This window comes from Microcaecilia unicolor, chromosome 12 (assembly GCF_901765095.1).
Source record: "Microcaecilia unicolor chromosome 12, aMicUni1.1, whole genome shotgun sequence".
In the NCBI taxonomy this organism is placed as follows: domain Eukaryota; kingdom Metazoa; phylum Chordata; class Amphibia; order Gymnophiona; family Siphonopidae; genus Microcaecilia; species Microcaecilia unicolor.
Genome location: NC_044042.1, coordinates 23177749 through 23191738, shown reverse-complemented (window position 1 = coordinate 23191738; position 13990 = coordinate 23177749). Strand labels below are relative to the sequence as shown.

The 13990-nt window shown below is 41.1% G+C and overlaps 1 protein-coding gene across 9 annotated transcripts in view; it reads right to left on the bottom strand.

Moving 5' to 3' along the window:
- Positions 1-13990, bottom strand: part of PPP1R12B (protein phosphatase 1 regulatory subunit 12B) — a 219397-nt gene that overhangs the window by 131289 nt on the left and 74118 nt on the right. For all 9 annotated transcript variants that reach the window (XM_030220573.1, XM_030220570.1, XM_030220572.1 and 6 more), the window contains one exon: positions 11948-12133. In XM_030220573.1, coding sequence (XP_030076433.1) covers positions 11948-12133 — 186 coding nt within the window. The remainder of the gene's footprint in view (positions 1-11947; positions 12134-13990) is intronic.

The window sequence follows — 13990 nt, the reverse complement described above, 5'->3', positions numbered from 1 at the left end:
CACAACCGACGGAGACCTCTCCTCACGACGATGACGCTTCGGCGTCGTCTCCTCTCCGACATCGGGATGCACCGAAGGCGACCGGTGACGACGCTTCTTGTCTTTCTTCCGATGCACGTCACCGGCGCCGGAGGGCATGGAGGAGGAGGAGGTCGATCCCCCTCGGTCTCGAGGTACCGGGTCAGACAGGGTTCGGTCCCGCGGCCCACGAGCTGAGGGCGTGACCGGGGCCGACTGCCCACGCGGCCTCTCACCCCCACTCTCACCGGAAGACCGGCGGGCCGACGGGACCTGTTCTCCTGGGGTCGCTGCCATCGGTGCCGATGTCTCGGGCATCGATACCGGTACCGAAGGGCCGGGCGTCGATACCGATGCCTTCGAGGTCGACGTCGAGGGGCCGGCGCAAGTTCCAAAAAGACGGTCCCGCAGAACTTGCCTCGCAACCTGGGTCCGTTTCCGGAGACCGAGACACAAAGAACACGACTTGAGATTGTGCTCCGGCCCGAGGCACTGGAGGCACCAAGCGTGGGTGTCGGTCTGCGAGATCGGCCGGCCGCAGCGACCACACTTTTTAAATCCACTCGGGACCTTCGAGGACATCGACGGAAAAATCGCGTCGGCGAAGTCAAAGTCGTCAATGGTGGCTAAAATCACACCACGAAAAACAAACGACCGAGCGGCCACTAGGCCGCAACGTGGCGTCCCCGCTGGAAGCGAGGGAAAAAAGGGAGCGCGTGTCCCACACGCGCAGGGTTTCTTTTTTTTTTTAAAAGGAAACCGGGCGGTAACTAAAACCGAAAAACAAAGTTAGAAAAAAACACGATCAGCGTATACGCGATCGAACGATCCGGCGGCTGAACAGAGAGAGCGCAAAACACGACTCTCTCCAGGCGCGGAAAAAAAGGAACTGGCGGGAGCGGTCGCGCACGGGCGGGAAGACGGCCGCGCATGCGCGGTGGGCGTGCCCTGCGTGCCGACCGTCCCGCGAAGCTTCTTTCCGGTTGGTGGGGGCTGCCGCGGACGTCACCCAGTCGTGAGAACAAGCAGCCTGCTTGTCCTCGGAGAAAGCTGGTTATCTCCCACTGAATATATGTGGTTAGCTGCTTAAATGCTATTTAACCAGTCAGGAGTGGCTATGTTGAGTGGGCAAAACTGGCCACTTAAACAGCATGCCTATCTTTTACCGTTACAAAGTTAACTAGTTAGCACTGAATACTGACATAGGTTATTAACATTTTAACGGGCAAAATCAACCCGGATATTCAATGCTGGTCGCTGGAAATGGCCCGGCATTGAATATCTGGGGTCAGAGCTGATTGCGGTAATTATGTGGGCTGAATATCGGCCCCTCAGACTCCTAAAGCTGCCATATTCAAATAACTAAAACAGAGCTAAACATTTTTTCCTACCTTTAGGGGCTGAGCTATTATGTGCATATAGGATGCCAATCTGTGGACCTGCAAGGATTAGCTAAAACACTGCTTCTCCTGGGGGGGGGGGGGGGGGGGGGCATTCTATTTAGGGTGTGCAGGGCCTGTGCCCTCTTTAATACTTGGGGACCTTGGTTCAATTTTATCAGGGAATGGAAAAGGTGTCAGTATCGAGTACTACTAAGTACTACCTGGAAAAAGCCCTGTCGATTCATAGACTGGTGATTTCAGACATCCACAGAGCTACTCACATACTTATTCAACCAGACCACAACAGGAAATGACAAGCAGAAAAAAAACCAGAATCGGCTACTTTGGCATTTAAGAAAAATTAATGGGAATAATCCAACAGATGGAGCTCAAAGGCAAGTACAAGAGACAAAAGGAAGAGATGCAACTAGGTACTAGACATATGCACTGCTCTACTGCCACGGTGTGGAACCAGCTACGCCACTGCATGTTGACACCTGCCATCAGGTGAAGTGAACATGTGGCCTGGTGAAGGCAACAGCAGCAAGATCACTAAGGAAAATCTCAAATCTAAAACCGGTCCTATATTTGTGATTTTACCTCTCACAGATAAAATAAGGTACTTGTATCCTGTGGAATCTCGCAGCATTAACTCCTTACATCCTTTCAGGACCCTGCAATCATGAGTCCAAAATCTAGTCATACTGTCTTGCCATTGTATGATGACAGAAGTGAGCATTGGTTCTTCAGTATCCCCATTCCGGTTCAGGAAAAACTGACCTAACCCCGGAATCAACATCCACGGCCCTCTGCAAAGCACTGCCAGACAAGAACCGCACCGGTTGCTGTTAAAGTATATGCCAATTTCCCTTGACAAAGCGTTAGATTGCAAAACAGGCTCCTGTCGGGTTGGTATGGATACCGGAGACATAACTATATGCCGACAAGTAAAACCCTGGAAGCGCAAGAGACCAAAAATCATACAAATTCGAAGGTCAACAAAGAAGCTTGCAGCTTCCAGCGATATTGTGATAAGTCAATTATTTGCATGACAACCAAGTTTACTGCAAGTTTTTTGGACTTTTAGTACTTTAATAGTACTGCACATAAAAAATCATTAAAAAATGAATTGATGTGAGCACAGTGATGTTTATAGATACTTATATATATATATATAAAACACAATAATAGCAAGTTGTGTGCACTACTGGAGGTTGGGGGCAGTCTATGATTATAAAAAGTCACAATTGCAGAGGCTTGATACAAGCATGACACAGAGTGCCTGCGTGACAGTATGAGACGTCCCCTTATAAGTAGTGTACGGCTGATGGAGTAAATTGCTCCCCCAACTTTTAGTTGTGTATCCTAGAAATAAGCAGTGAATTTTCCCAAAGTCTAATTTAATAATGGCTTATGGACTTTCTTTCAGGAAGCTAGCCAAACCCTTTTAAACCCCACTAAACTAACTGCTTTTACTACATTCTCTGGAAACAAATTCCAGAGTTTAATTACACGATGAGTGAAGAAACATTTTCTCTAATTTGTTTTAAATTTGTAGCTTCATTGCGTGTCCCCTAGTCCCAGTATTTTTGGAAAGTGTAAACAAGGCGATTCATGTCTACCCGTTCCACTCCACTCATTATTTTATAAACCTCTATCATATCTCCCCCTCAGCCGTCTTTTCTTCAAGCTGAAGAGCCCTTTTCCTCATAGGGAAGTTTTCCCATCCCCTTTATCATTTTCGTCACTCTTCTCTGTACCTTTTCTAATTCCACTATATCTTTTTTGAGATGCGGTGACCAGAATTGCACACAATATAGCTATACAAAGGCATTATAACATCCTCATTTTTGTTTTCCATTCCTTTCCTAATAATACCTAACATTCTATTTGCATTCTTAGCCGCCGCCGCCGCACACCGAGCAGAGGGTTTCAACGTATCATCAATGATGACGCCTAGATCCCTTTCCTGGTCGGTGATTCCTAATGTGGAACCTTGCATTACATAGCTATAGTATTTTTTAAAAGACGTTTTCATCCGTACTAAAACAAATCACTGTGTACTTTCCAGATCACTATGAATGATTAAAAGTGGGAGCATCAGTGACAGCTCCCAGACTGAGGACCACTGCTCCACACTTACTTTTTTTTTTTTTTTTTGGATGTTCATTGCCATAAATAATCCTTGGGTATATGTTTAACCACTCAAGTGGAACTATCTGGGTTTAATTTTTTTTTTTTTTTATTATTCAGAATATAACATAAGGATGCTGTAACTCCAACTGTTGGATTAAATATATGGAATCTTATTACAATTCCCTTGTTGGGCAGACTGGATGGACCGTGCAGGTCTTTTTCTGCCGTCATCTACTATGAGGCATATTTTCAAAGCACTTAGCCTTCCAAAGTTCCATAGGTTTCTATGGAACTTTGGAAGGCTAAGTGCTTTGAAAATATGCCTCTATGTATGTTACTATGTTATTACAATTCCCTTTTCTACAATCAGAGAAACATTAGAGAAGATCAGTAAACAGCAAGATGTGCCGGCATCCTGCAAGAAACCAGCTCTTCAGTTTACCAACAGGCAACACTACTCCTTTTGGACAGTCTTATGAATATTTATCTATTGAGAGATAAAGTATGTTTTTCCTGAAGACTCATGGACAAACTGTAATGATCACCATATAATCGTTTCCCCCTTCCCTTAAATTAATCCAGATGAACTGAATGAACATCTTTAGTGTGATTTATCACTATTTTATAGGGACACTGTGGCATTAACACAGTACAGTGTATGCCCTTACACTGCCATTAAGCTAATTCAGAACCCAAGGAAAATAAAAATAAAACAGCAAAACACTATAAGATACCTGAGAGGTGGTAGTGCAGGTGTGGAAAAGATCTAGCCAAGCCATAAAGCCAAAGGATAATTTTACCTGTTACACCTGTGGTCTCCTGTCTAGATCGTCATTTCCTGCTGTGCCTTCTAGGAAGTTCCAGAAGCTCTGCAGCTAAAAAATTATCTGCTGCATTCCTGTAGGACTGGCCTGTGCTACAGGGTCACAATGATATCCTTCTGTTGACTTCACCACATTGCAGCAGGTCGATCCTACTAATATCAGAGCTGTGCCTTAGTTCTTCCGAGTCCCTCTCTTTACAGCAGCTACTTCAGAATATACAGGAAACATGTAAGTCCTTTAGCCAAAAACTCAGCAACATACACCTGCTCCATTGCTTTCCGTAAAGCTGACTTCTTGATAGTAACTGACCCCACCTTCTCCAAATAAAAACTCAGTCTTCTGATAAAACCTTCAGCAACCTGACCTTTGCCAAACATGGAGAATAAAAGAGAACAGCATTCCTTAATCCCTCCTCCCCCCACCATTGCCACCAGAACTAAGCTTTTAAATGGAGCTGTGTTATCTGAAGCCAGATTAAATGCACATGTGGCTGACAGAGGGACACAAAGCAGCAAGCGTTGGTCAATGGCTCACTTAACCATATGAAAGTGGTTGGAGAACTTAACCTATTCCTGTCCCTCTAGTATGCTCCTAGATAGGCTGCACACAGTTAGAAACAGCTCACTGTCTTGTTAGTCTGCTGCACATAAATATTACAGATAAACAGACAGCCTAACAGAAGAACACCACCACCATGAGGATCAAGAGTTAATGCCAGTGGTAATTGTGGTTAGTGCCGGATTAGCGCTCACGTTAATATGCACAGAATATTCAAAGGGCTTGCGTGCGAGTGTTAACGTGTGCGCTAAAGAGGGTCACAAATTGTATTTAAGTACATCCTGCGCTGTTGTTGTGCTATGGGATTCTGTGCAGTGAGCTTTAGCTCGAGCGTTTGAGAATCCCAAGCCAGAACTCTGCTCCATGTGTTGGACAGAGCTGAGGAAATTTTAGGAGGCTAAATTCAGAGACTTTACAAGGGAGGGAACCTCCACTATTGCTCAGTAGCAGCACCTAGTAGCCAGACAAAGTCTATGTTACATTTTAGCTGCGTTCCAGAGAATGTTGCTGAGGTGGAAAGACCGAGTTGGGAGAGCATATGAACAGGGGAGGGGGTAAAAAACCAAAACTAAAACAAAACAGGGGTGATTGTACATTAAAGACTCATGGTACAGAGTCCAAGAACCTGCTCCAATTCAGCTGGAAGTCTAGGTGTAGGCAAAAAACAAGACTATGGACAATTCAGGTCTTCCTGACATCCAAAAAGAGTTTGTACATGCTTAAAGCTTAACTGCCAAGGTTTTTACTATTGTTATACTGTTAACAAAATTGTAAGTTTTATGTTAACCTGTACCTGCTGTACACCGCCTTGGGAGAAACTCTTCATAAAGGCGGTTAATAAATCCCAAACTATCAACATACATAAATACATAAGACCAGAATGGTCTATCTAGTCTGCCCAACAAGGTGGCTAGAGTCATACTGCCACTCTGTGTGGAAATGTAAGTTACTTACTTTATACCTTTTAGGAATGTAGCTACCACTCTGTGCAGGTTACACCTCATTATTTCTGTTTTTGAACTGTGAAAGTCACTTGTTTTGCTTTGATGTCATCATCTTGCCATATAGGGATCCTCTGTGTTTGTTTATCCCATGCTTTTTAAAATGCCCATGTTTTGTCACTATTTTTGTACCTACCACCTCCACTGGGAGGGTTTTCCAGGCATTCAACACCCTTGTTGTGTAAAACAATTTTCCAGATCCTGCTTTTAAGCTTACCTCCTTGCAACTTCATTTGTATCCTCTAGTTACATACTTACCCATCTTTGAAAAAGATTTCTTTGGTCATTAATATATATTACCTCTGTTGCTCCTCTAGGGTTCATATATTCAGGTTTTTAAGTCTCTTCTCATACGACTTTTGCTGCAGACCCAAATACTATTTGGTCAACTTAATTTGAACTGCTTCAAGTCTTTTTATATCCTTAGCAAAATATGGCCTTCAAAACTAAACACAGTACTTAGAGTGGAGCTTCACCAATGACTTCTATAGGGGCCTTATCAACACCTCCTTTCTACTAGTTATATCTTTATGTAGCCCAGCATTCTTCTGGCTTTGGTCGCCGCCTTGTCCTATTGTTTCACCACCCTGAGATCCTCAGACACTCATTTTGAGGTCCCTCTCCTTGTCCTTGCACACAAGCCTCTCTACTCCTATTGTAAACACCTCCTTTGGATTTCTGCATCCCAAATGCATCACTTTGCACTCTTCACATTAAAACTTAACCGCCAAGGTTTAGCCAGTGCTTCTCATGTTTGTAGTCCACTTATGTTGTTCTACTCCTTCTAGGGTGTCCACACTGTTGCAAATCTGTCTCATCCACAAAAAGGTAATGTTTTCTTCCTAAACCGTCAGCAATATCACTCAAAGACACTGAACAGAATCGGCCCCAGGACCAATCCCTGAGGTACAGTACTAGTCTCCTTTCTTTCTTCTGAGTGAATTCCATTTACCACCACCCTCTGTCATCTGTCAGTCAACCAATTTCTGATCCAGTTCACCACCTTGAGACCCACCCTCAGGACACTCAGTATACTTAAAAGCCATCTATGAGAATCAGTATCAAAGGCTATGCTGAAATCTAAGTAGAGCACATTCAACACATACCCTTGATCTGATTTCTTTGACTGTATGACCAGAGAATTATCAGATTTGTTTCACACGATGATCAATTGGTAAAACCACGTTACCTCAATCTTGCAACCCTTTTGATCCTAGAAAGTTCCTTTCCTTTAGCAGCATCTCCATGACTTTTTCCACCACTGAGGTAAGGCTTACTAGCCTATAATTTCCTACTTTTCTTCTAATACCGTTTTTACGAAGAGGGACCACATCAGCTCTTCTTAAATCACATGGAACCTCTCCCATCTCCAAGAATCTCTTAAATGCACCCTTTAGAAGACTTGCCAGAACCTCTGAGAACTCTTAGTATCCTAGGATATATCTCATTCCACCCCAAGGCTTAGTCCACTTTTAGATTTACAAGTTGTTCATACATAACACACCATTCACAGAAGAAGGTATCTACTCCATTCCCACAAATGCCTTTATCAGCCATTTGTGGTTCTTCTGCAGGATTTTGTTCCATGAACACCGACCAAAAGTATTTGTTTAGCATTTCCGTTTTTTCCTCATCACTCTCCCCACAATGTTCCTCAGAATCTTTGATTCTTGCAATTCCACCTCTGATCTTTTTTTGGTCACCCCGCTTAACAATTTTTGCCATTTTTCCTTTTATGTATGCTTTTGCCATCCCGATTTCTCTGTTTCCTTCAGCTTTGTCTGGTATTCTTTTCTGTATCTCTCTTCTTGTGATCTTCTGTAGTTTGTGAACACTACCTCTTCTGCCTTTATTTTTTGCAGCAACTTCACTGGAGAAGCAAAGCACTTTTTCCTCTTGCTTACAATTACTTTTCTTACTTGTTGCCCTTTCTAAAGCCCTTTTCAGTTTGGTCCACAGTTTTTACACTTCTCTTATCTTCTCCCACACTACCACCTTCTCTTTCAGACACTTTTCCATTTTACTGAAGCCAGTGGGCTTGAAATCCCAGAACCTTCCTGAGTTTGGGATGACTGACTGCACATTAGCTTGTATATTCAACCACAATGAGTAATAATCGCTGACATCCAAGTGAGCACCCACCCAGACCTTAGACACATCCTTTCTATTCATGAATACCAAATCCAACACTGATATTCCCCTAGTGGGTTCTGCCACCATTTGCCTGAGCTAAGTCTCTTATAAGGTATTCACAATCTTTCTACTTCTCTCCAGATTTTCAGGTGTGCTGAAAGCAGTAGAGGAACAGTCTAATGGTTAGTGCAGTGGGCTGAGATTCTGCGGAACCGGGTTTGATTCCTGCTGCAGCTCCTTTTTTATTTTCCCCATGAGGGCCACTCCTCCCCCTTTTCTGCCTTCTTTATCTCTTCTAAATACACTATAGTAAGGTATGGTGATATCTCATTCATGATACTCATTGAAACACATCTCTATAATGGCCACAATGCCTAAATCCATTTCCAATTAGTATACTATTCCAAGTGGTCAAAGTCAGTTTCATTCCGAGAATCCAATAAATTAACTAGATCACAATAGTCATTCTCAAGATTATGAAATATAAGTGGACCATCAGATGGTGGGTGTATCAGGTATATTCACCAGGATCTAGAGCATATTATCATATCAGTACCTACAATCCGCATAGGGCCATAGACCTTTTTTTTTTTTTTTTTTTTAATACATTTTTTTTCAGAATAAATTTTTACTTCTATTTTCCTGTTCAATACAGACCAAATTGTGAAAACAATTCATAATACAAATTCAAAATTCGTCACTTACCTTATTATCTTCTAATCACCATGCAGTCACTGAACAAATCACCATTACTTTATATTGCTGCAATCAAAAAAAAAAATCGGACATAGCGCCATAGCATTGAGCAAAACTTGGCGCTATGTCAGGTGATTTTTTTGACTGTGATTGTTCCACAACTGAAAGGTGATTAGAAGATAAGGTAAGTGAAAAATTTTGAATTTTTATTATGAACTATTTTCACAATTGGATCTGTATAGAAGATGAAAATAGAAAAATATTTATTATGGAAAAAATTCATTCTGAAAAAACTGTATATAAAAAAAAGGTATATTGACCTAAGAAGATTGTAGGTGCTGGTGTGATAACATCCTCTGGATGATGTCAATATACTTGATATGCCCACCTTCTGATGGCCATATATTTCATAATCTTGAGAATGGCTAATGTGATCTAGTAAAACCATTTCCATCATCAGGGCTTTTTGTTGATGAATGGGTGCAGATGACTCCTTTTATTTTTGCTACTATTATAATGCTTTTGACGAGGGTGACTTCCTGTACGTTTCTTCCATCTGCCAACAATTCCTCTAATTTAAACACCTGTCCAGATACTGCTTGACTTTTTCACTTAGTGTTTTTCTTCCTGCCACAAAATGATGTAGATCATCACTACAAATACAGCCAAGAATCTTGACTCTTCATCTACTGCCCCAACCACCTTTATAAAGCCTTCTTGCTTACACCAGGTTTGAAGCCATATAGTGAAGGCAGCTGTATGATGCAGCCTTTCTTCTCCCTTACCGCAAGTACTTTAGGTACTGGAAGGCAGCCGCTAGAGATCACGGCAGCCATTTTCTAGCTACCTCAGACCTGGGTGGGAGCGAGTGGGCATCACTCCTGCTCATTAACCAATGAACCACCAGGAGTTCTGTATGGTAAGCCCTAAAGAAGAGGGGGCCCGGGCCTACCTTGTATATCTTTGGTGGGGGGATGGAAGAATTTGGACACAAATGTACAAATGTCTTATGCGAGTCTCAGCAAATATTCATCGGGACCCGCATAAGCTCCGATGGCCACTGCACTATGAATTAGCCCTGGATAGTCAGTGCCAGTGCCTAGACATGGCCCGGCACTGAATATGTGGGGCTAATTTAGCTGGTGACAGTCAGCATTTTTTAAAATCAATATTCTATTGAAAATATTCTAAGAATAGATAAACAACAGGAATATAGATGCTTCCACTTAAGTGACTTTACAGATCTATAGGCTGATCACCGTCGGCTGAATATCAGCTGTAAGGTGTCCACCTTTAGCTTACACACTAGGCCTAAAGATGATGTTAGCAATAGTGCAAAATCTTCAGGAGAAGAAAACATCTCTGGTATAGCAATAATCATGGTGAACGTGTTGAGAATATTAATCAGAAGTAAATTAAAAATGGTTATTTGTATCTCCTCTTTATCTTCAGGAATCATATGCTACCACTATTATGCTAAAGACCCTGCATCTGAATATAAATAATATGCAAAGAGAGTTGACCAAAAAAAATGGAACAGTGAGCAAAAATATTAAGGAAGTTCTCTTTGGCATAAGGGAAGTACTAAAGCAAGCAATAGCCTAAATTTCAGATTCAGATCATATTCCCCATAATATAGCTTTGAAGCGACGGTCATTAAACTAACCCAGTACTCCCTATCAGCTCAGGTTAGTGGTTTTGGAAACAAATTTCTTTGGCTGGTTTTCTCCTTGAAGAAATAAGCAGAGGTAACTGGGAAAGAAACTAATATATTTCATAGCCTCTAGGAACCAAAACAGAGATCATTTGAATTTTTTCCGGCTATACCAAACAGTGGTTGCAGACGCTCTGTATCTTCCATTGATCTAATATTAGTGTAGGCAGGTGTTCATGTTATTGTTGCTTGGGAGGCCTTGGAGCTTTGGAAAAAAAAATTCCAGACATTTTGTCAGCTGCATTTAAGACCTTAAACTGGCATATCACATTATACCATCAGTCAACATTACAAATCTGGCTTAAAATAATTTACCTTGACTTTAAATTCATTTTTATTATGTATATAGCTGTGGTTAAAAAAAAAAAAAAAAAGGTTTGGTCAAATTCCTAGAGGAAAAGTCCATATCCGAATGATCCAACTTAAAATGCCTAAACCCTGCAACACAACGAATCTAACACTCGAAATGGACATAACTCTTCTCCTTTCCTATTCCATAATGCGTCTGTCACACATAATCTCTACCATAATATCACCATGTACTTGACATACCAGAACTGGCGATCGCCAGCACGGTGCTATATAAGCCACTTTGAGCCTGCAAATAGGTGGGAAAATGTGGGATACAAATGCAATAAATAAACAAACAAACAAACAAACAAACAGCATTAAGGCACTGAGCTACACAACCAGTAGAAAGCACAGAATCATTGGTAAAGTGGGACCAGAAGGGCCTTACTATGACAGAGATGTCAGATTGCAATTCTGAAGGGTCATAAACCAGTCTGGTTTTCAAGAGATCTTTAATGAATATGCATGACATATATTTGCATGTATTGCCTTTATTGTATGCAAATATATCTCAATCATATTTACTAGGGATACTCTGAAAAATTAGTCTGGTTTGTGGTCTTCCAGGTCAGCAATTTGACACACGTAAACTATGACATGCCTGCTTCTTGAAAACATAAGATGCAATGGAACTCACCATGAGCAGACTGTTTTGAAAAGATGGTATATAAAAAGATGGTAACAAAAACAAAGAGAAAAATAACTGTGGCTCTAAAAAATCAAATTAGACAAGAATGTTGAAGGGTCCAGTATTGATGCAAGATATGTATTACTGATCTTGCTAACACGAGGAAAAGACCTTAATACACCCGAACGCCGACTTGAATTCTAGCGTCTTTCACTGGTCCTTAGTTTAAAACATATAAAAAACAAATATATGTTTTAAACTAAGGACCAAAAAATTTAATAAATAAAAACGGACTTAAAAAACTGAAAAAATACACTACAAGGTTTTAAGACCGATGATGATCTCCATAACCCCAGTGAAAGACGCTAGAATTCAAGTCGGCGTTCGGGTGTATTGAGGTCTTTTCCTCGTGTTAGCAAGATCAGCAATACATATCTTGCATCAACACTGGACTCTTCAACATTCTTATGTAAAAAGATGGCACATAAAATTTTAACTTAACTCACCTTCGCCTCTCTCTTAGTTCAGCACCAGTGGTCTCTTGGCCAGTAATCATGGAGGTATTGGTAGAAGCAACACCATTACTGGTAGTTCCGGGAAGAGGGCGATTGGTAATTACCCCGAGTGGAGTGCTAACAGGGGCACTTTCTATTCTTTCTTCGGTAGAGTCTGCTGGCACTCTCCGTGAGGCTCTAAAAAGTGAATTCATAAGGACAGAGGTGAATATTGTTGCCAGAGTCCTTACAGCATTGTTCCTAAAACATCTCATCTTAAATTTAAATCAGGGTTGAAAACCTCTTTTTTTAGCGAGCCTTTGGAGGTCAGTTGGATGACGGGGAGGGGCTCCAAATCCTGCACATCATTTTCTTCTCTAATATACACTTTGGTTTTTAATCTAGCTGTCCTCTCTTATTTTGGAGTTCTTCTCCTACTTTAATAATTATGTGAACTGAAAGTTTTAAATAAACAAACCATGGCTCCTAAAGAATTTGTTAGCAAGAGAACTTTAAGATGCATTTTTCTGATACATGGTTGTGAGCCTTTTCTGTGGCGTGACCTCTGGAATGGAATAAATTGCCACTGGAACCGAGATTGATCTCGACAGTGAATGCATTTAAGAAACGGTTGCAGGTATATTTGTTCAGTCAAGTCTTTTCATGATTTGTTAAAACTGCTGTGCTTAATTTTGTGTTTTAGAGCTGGATGGATTATGTGTGCTATTGTAATCCTTTTAGGAATATAGGCAGAATACGAACGCACTAAATAAATTTAGCTACATTATATAACAAAGCTAGTCATACGATGCCATCAGTGATCATTTTTGGTGCCAAAAAACAATCTAGGATTGGCCAAATATTACATAAGAGTAGCCATACTATGTCAGACTAGTGGTCCATCTAGCCCAGTATCCTGTTTTCCAAAAAATGGCCAAAGCCAGGTCACAAGTACCTGGCAGAAAACCAAATTGTGGCAACACTCCATACTACAAATACCAGGGTAAGCAGTTGCTTCTCATGTCTATCTCAATAGAAGACTATGGACTTTTACTCCAGGAATTTGTCCAAACCTTTTTTAAACCCAGATATGCTAACCGCATCCTCCGGCAAAGGAATTATGCACTGGCTTCTGGAAGACCAGTGCATTACCTATCCAAGCATTTTTTAAAATTTATATGGCTAATATGAGCCTTTTAACTCACTAAATGGACCAATACTATGTATAAAAGCAGGCCAGTTTAAGAGAGGAGCGAGGGTGGGCCAAAAAATTGTTCAGGTAGCATTATCATCCAGCTGCTATCCAGGGAAGTTACATATTTAGTTTAGACATTAAGTAGTAGGTAGAGCCCTAAAACAGAGATCTAGTCAAAAACATATATAAAGAAAGACTACCAAAACAGAGTATGCACTAAACCCCTCCCCAATACCCTTGAGAAGAGATGGGATAAGAGTATAGCATTTGAATCTCATGTGTTTATAATGCACAAGAGATTTCTTTCAGAGGAAAGCCTGATTTAACTGTATAAGGTTCCATAGGGTCTTGAAATACATTTTCTTTTTTTAATGGAAAGAGCTCTAGACTTAACACTCTTACAGTGGAGATGGTAGAAATAACAATAATGAAATTCAAGAAATCCTGGGACAGGCACAGAGAACCTCTAGAAGAGAAGCAGTTAGGGGAAAGCCATAAATTTTGATTTCAAAGTAATGGTGAATAAAATCTCCCTAGTAATTGCCTCAAGACTGCATCTGCAACAACCATCACGGTCACTGAGATCCGCTTCTCTTAGCATGCTAGATATTCCATCTTTTAAGATAGTATACCTTGATGAATACAGAAATTCGATCTTCTGTATTGCAGGACCAAATCTGTGGAATGCATTACCTTGAGAGATCAGAGCATTAAATAATTTGATTGATTTTAAAAAGGCCTTAAAGATGTGGTTGTTTCAGCAAGCGTTCAATATTTCTTAAGATTGCAAAAAAGATACGAACCGTTGTTTTATGACATTGCATGAGTTTGCTTTATGTTACTGTATGTAATATTTTGTT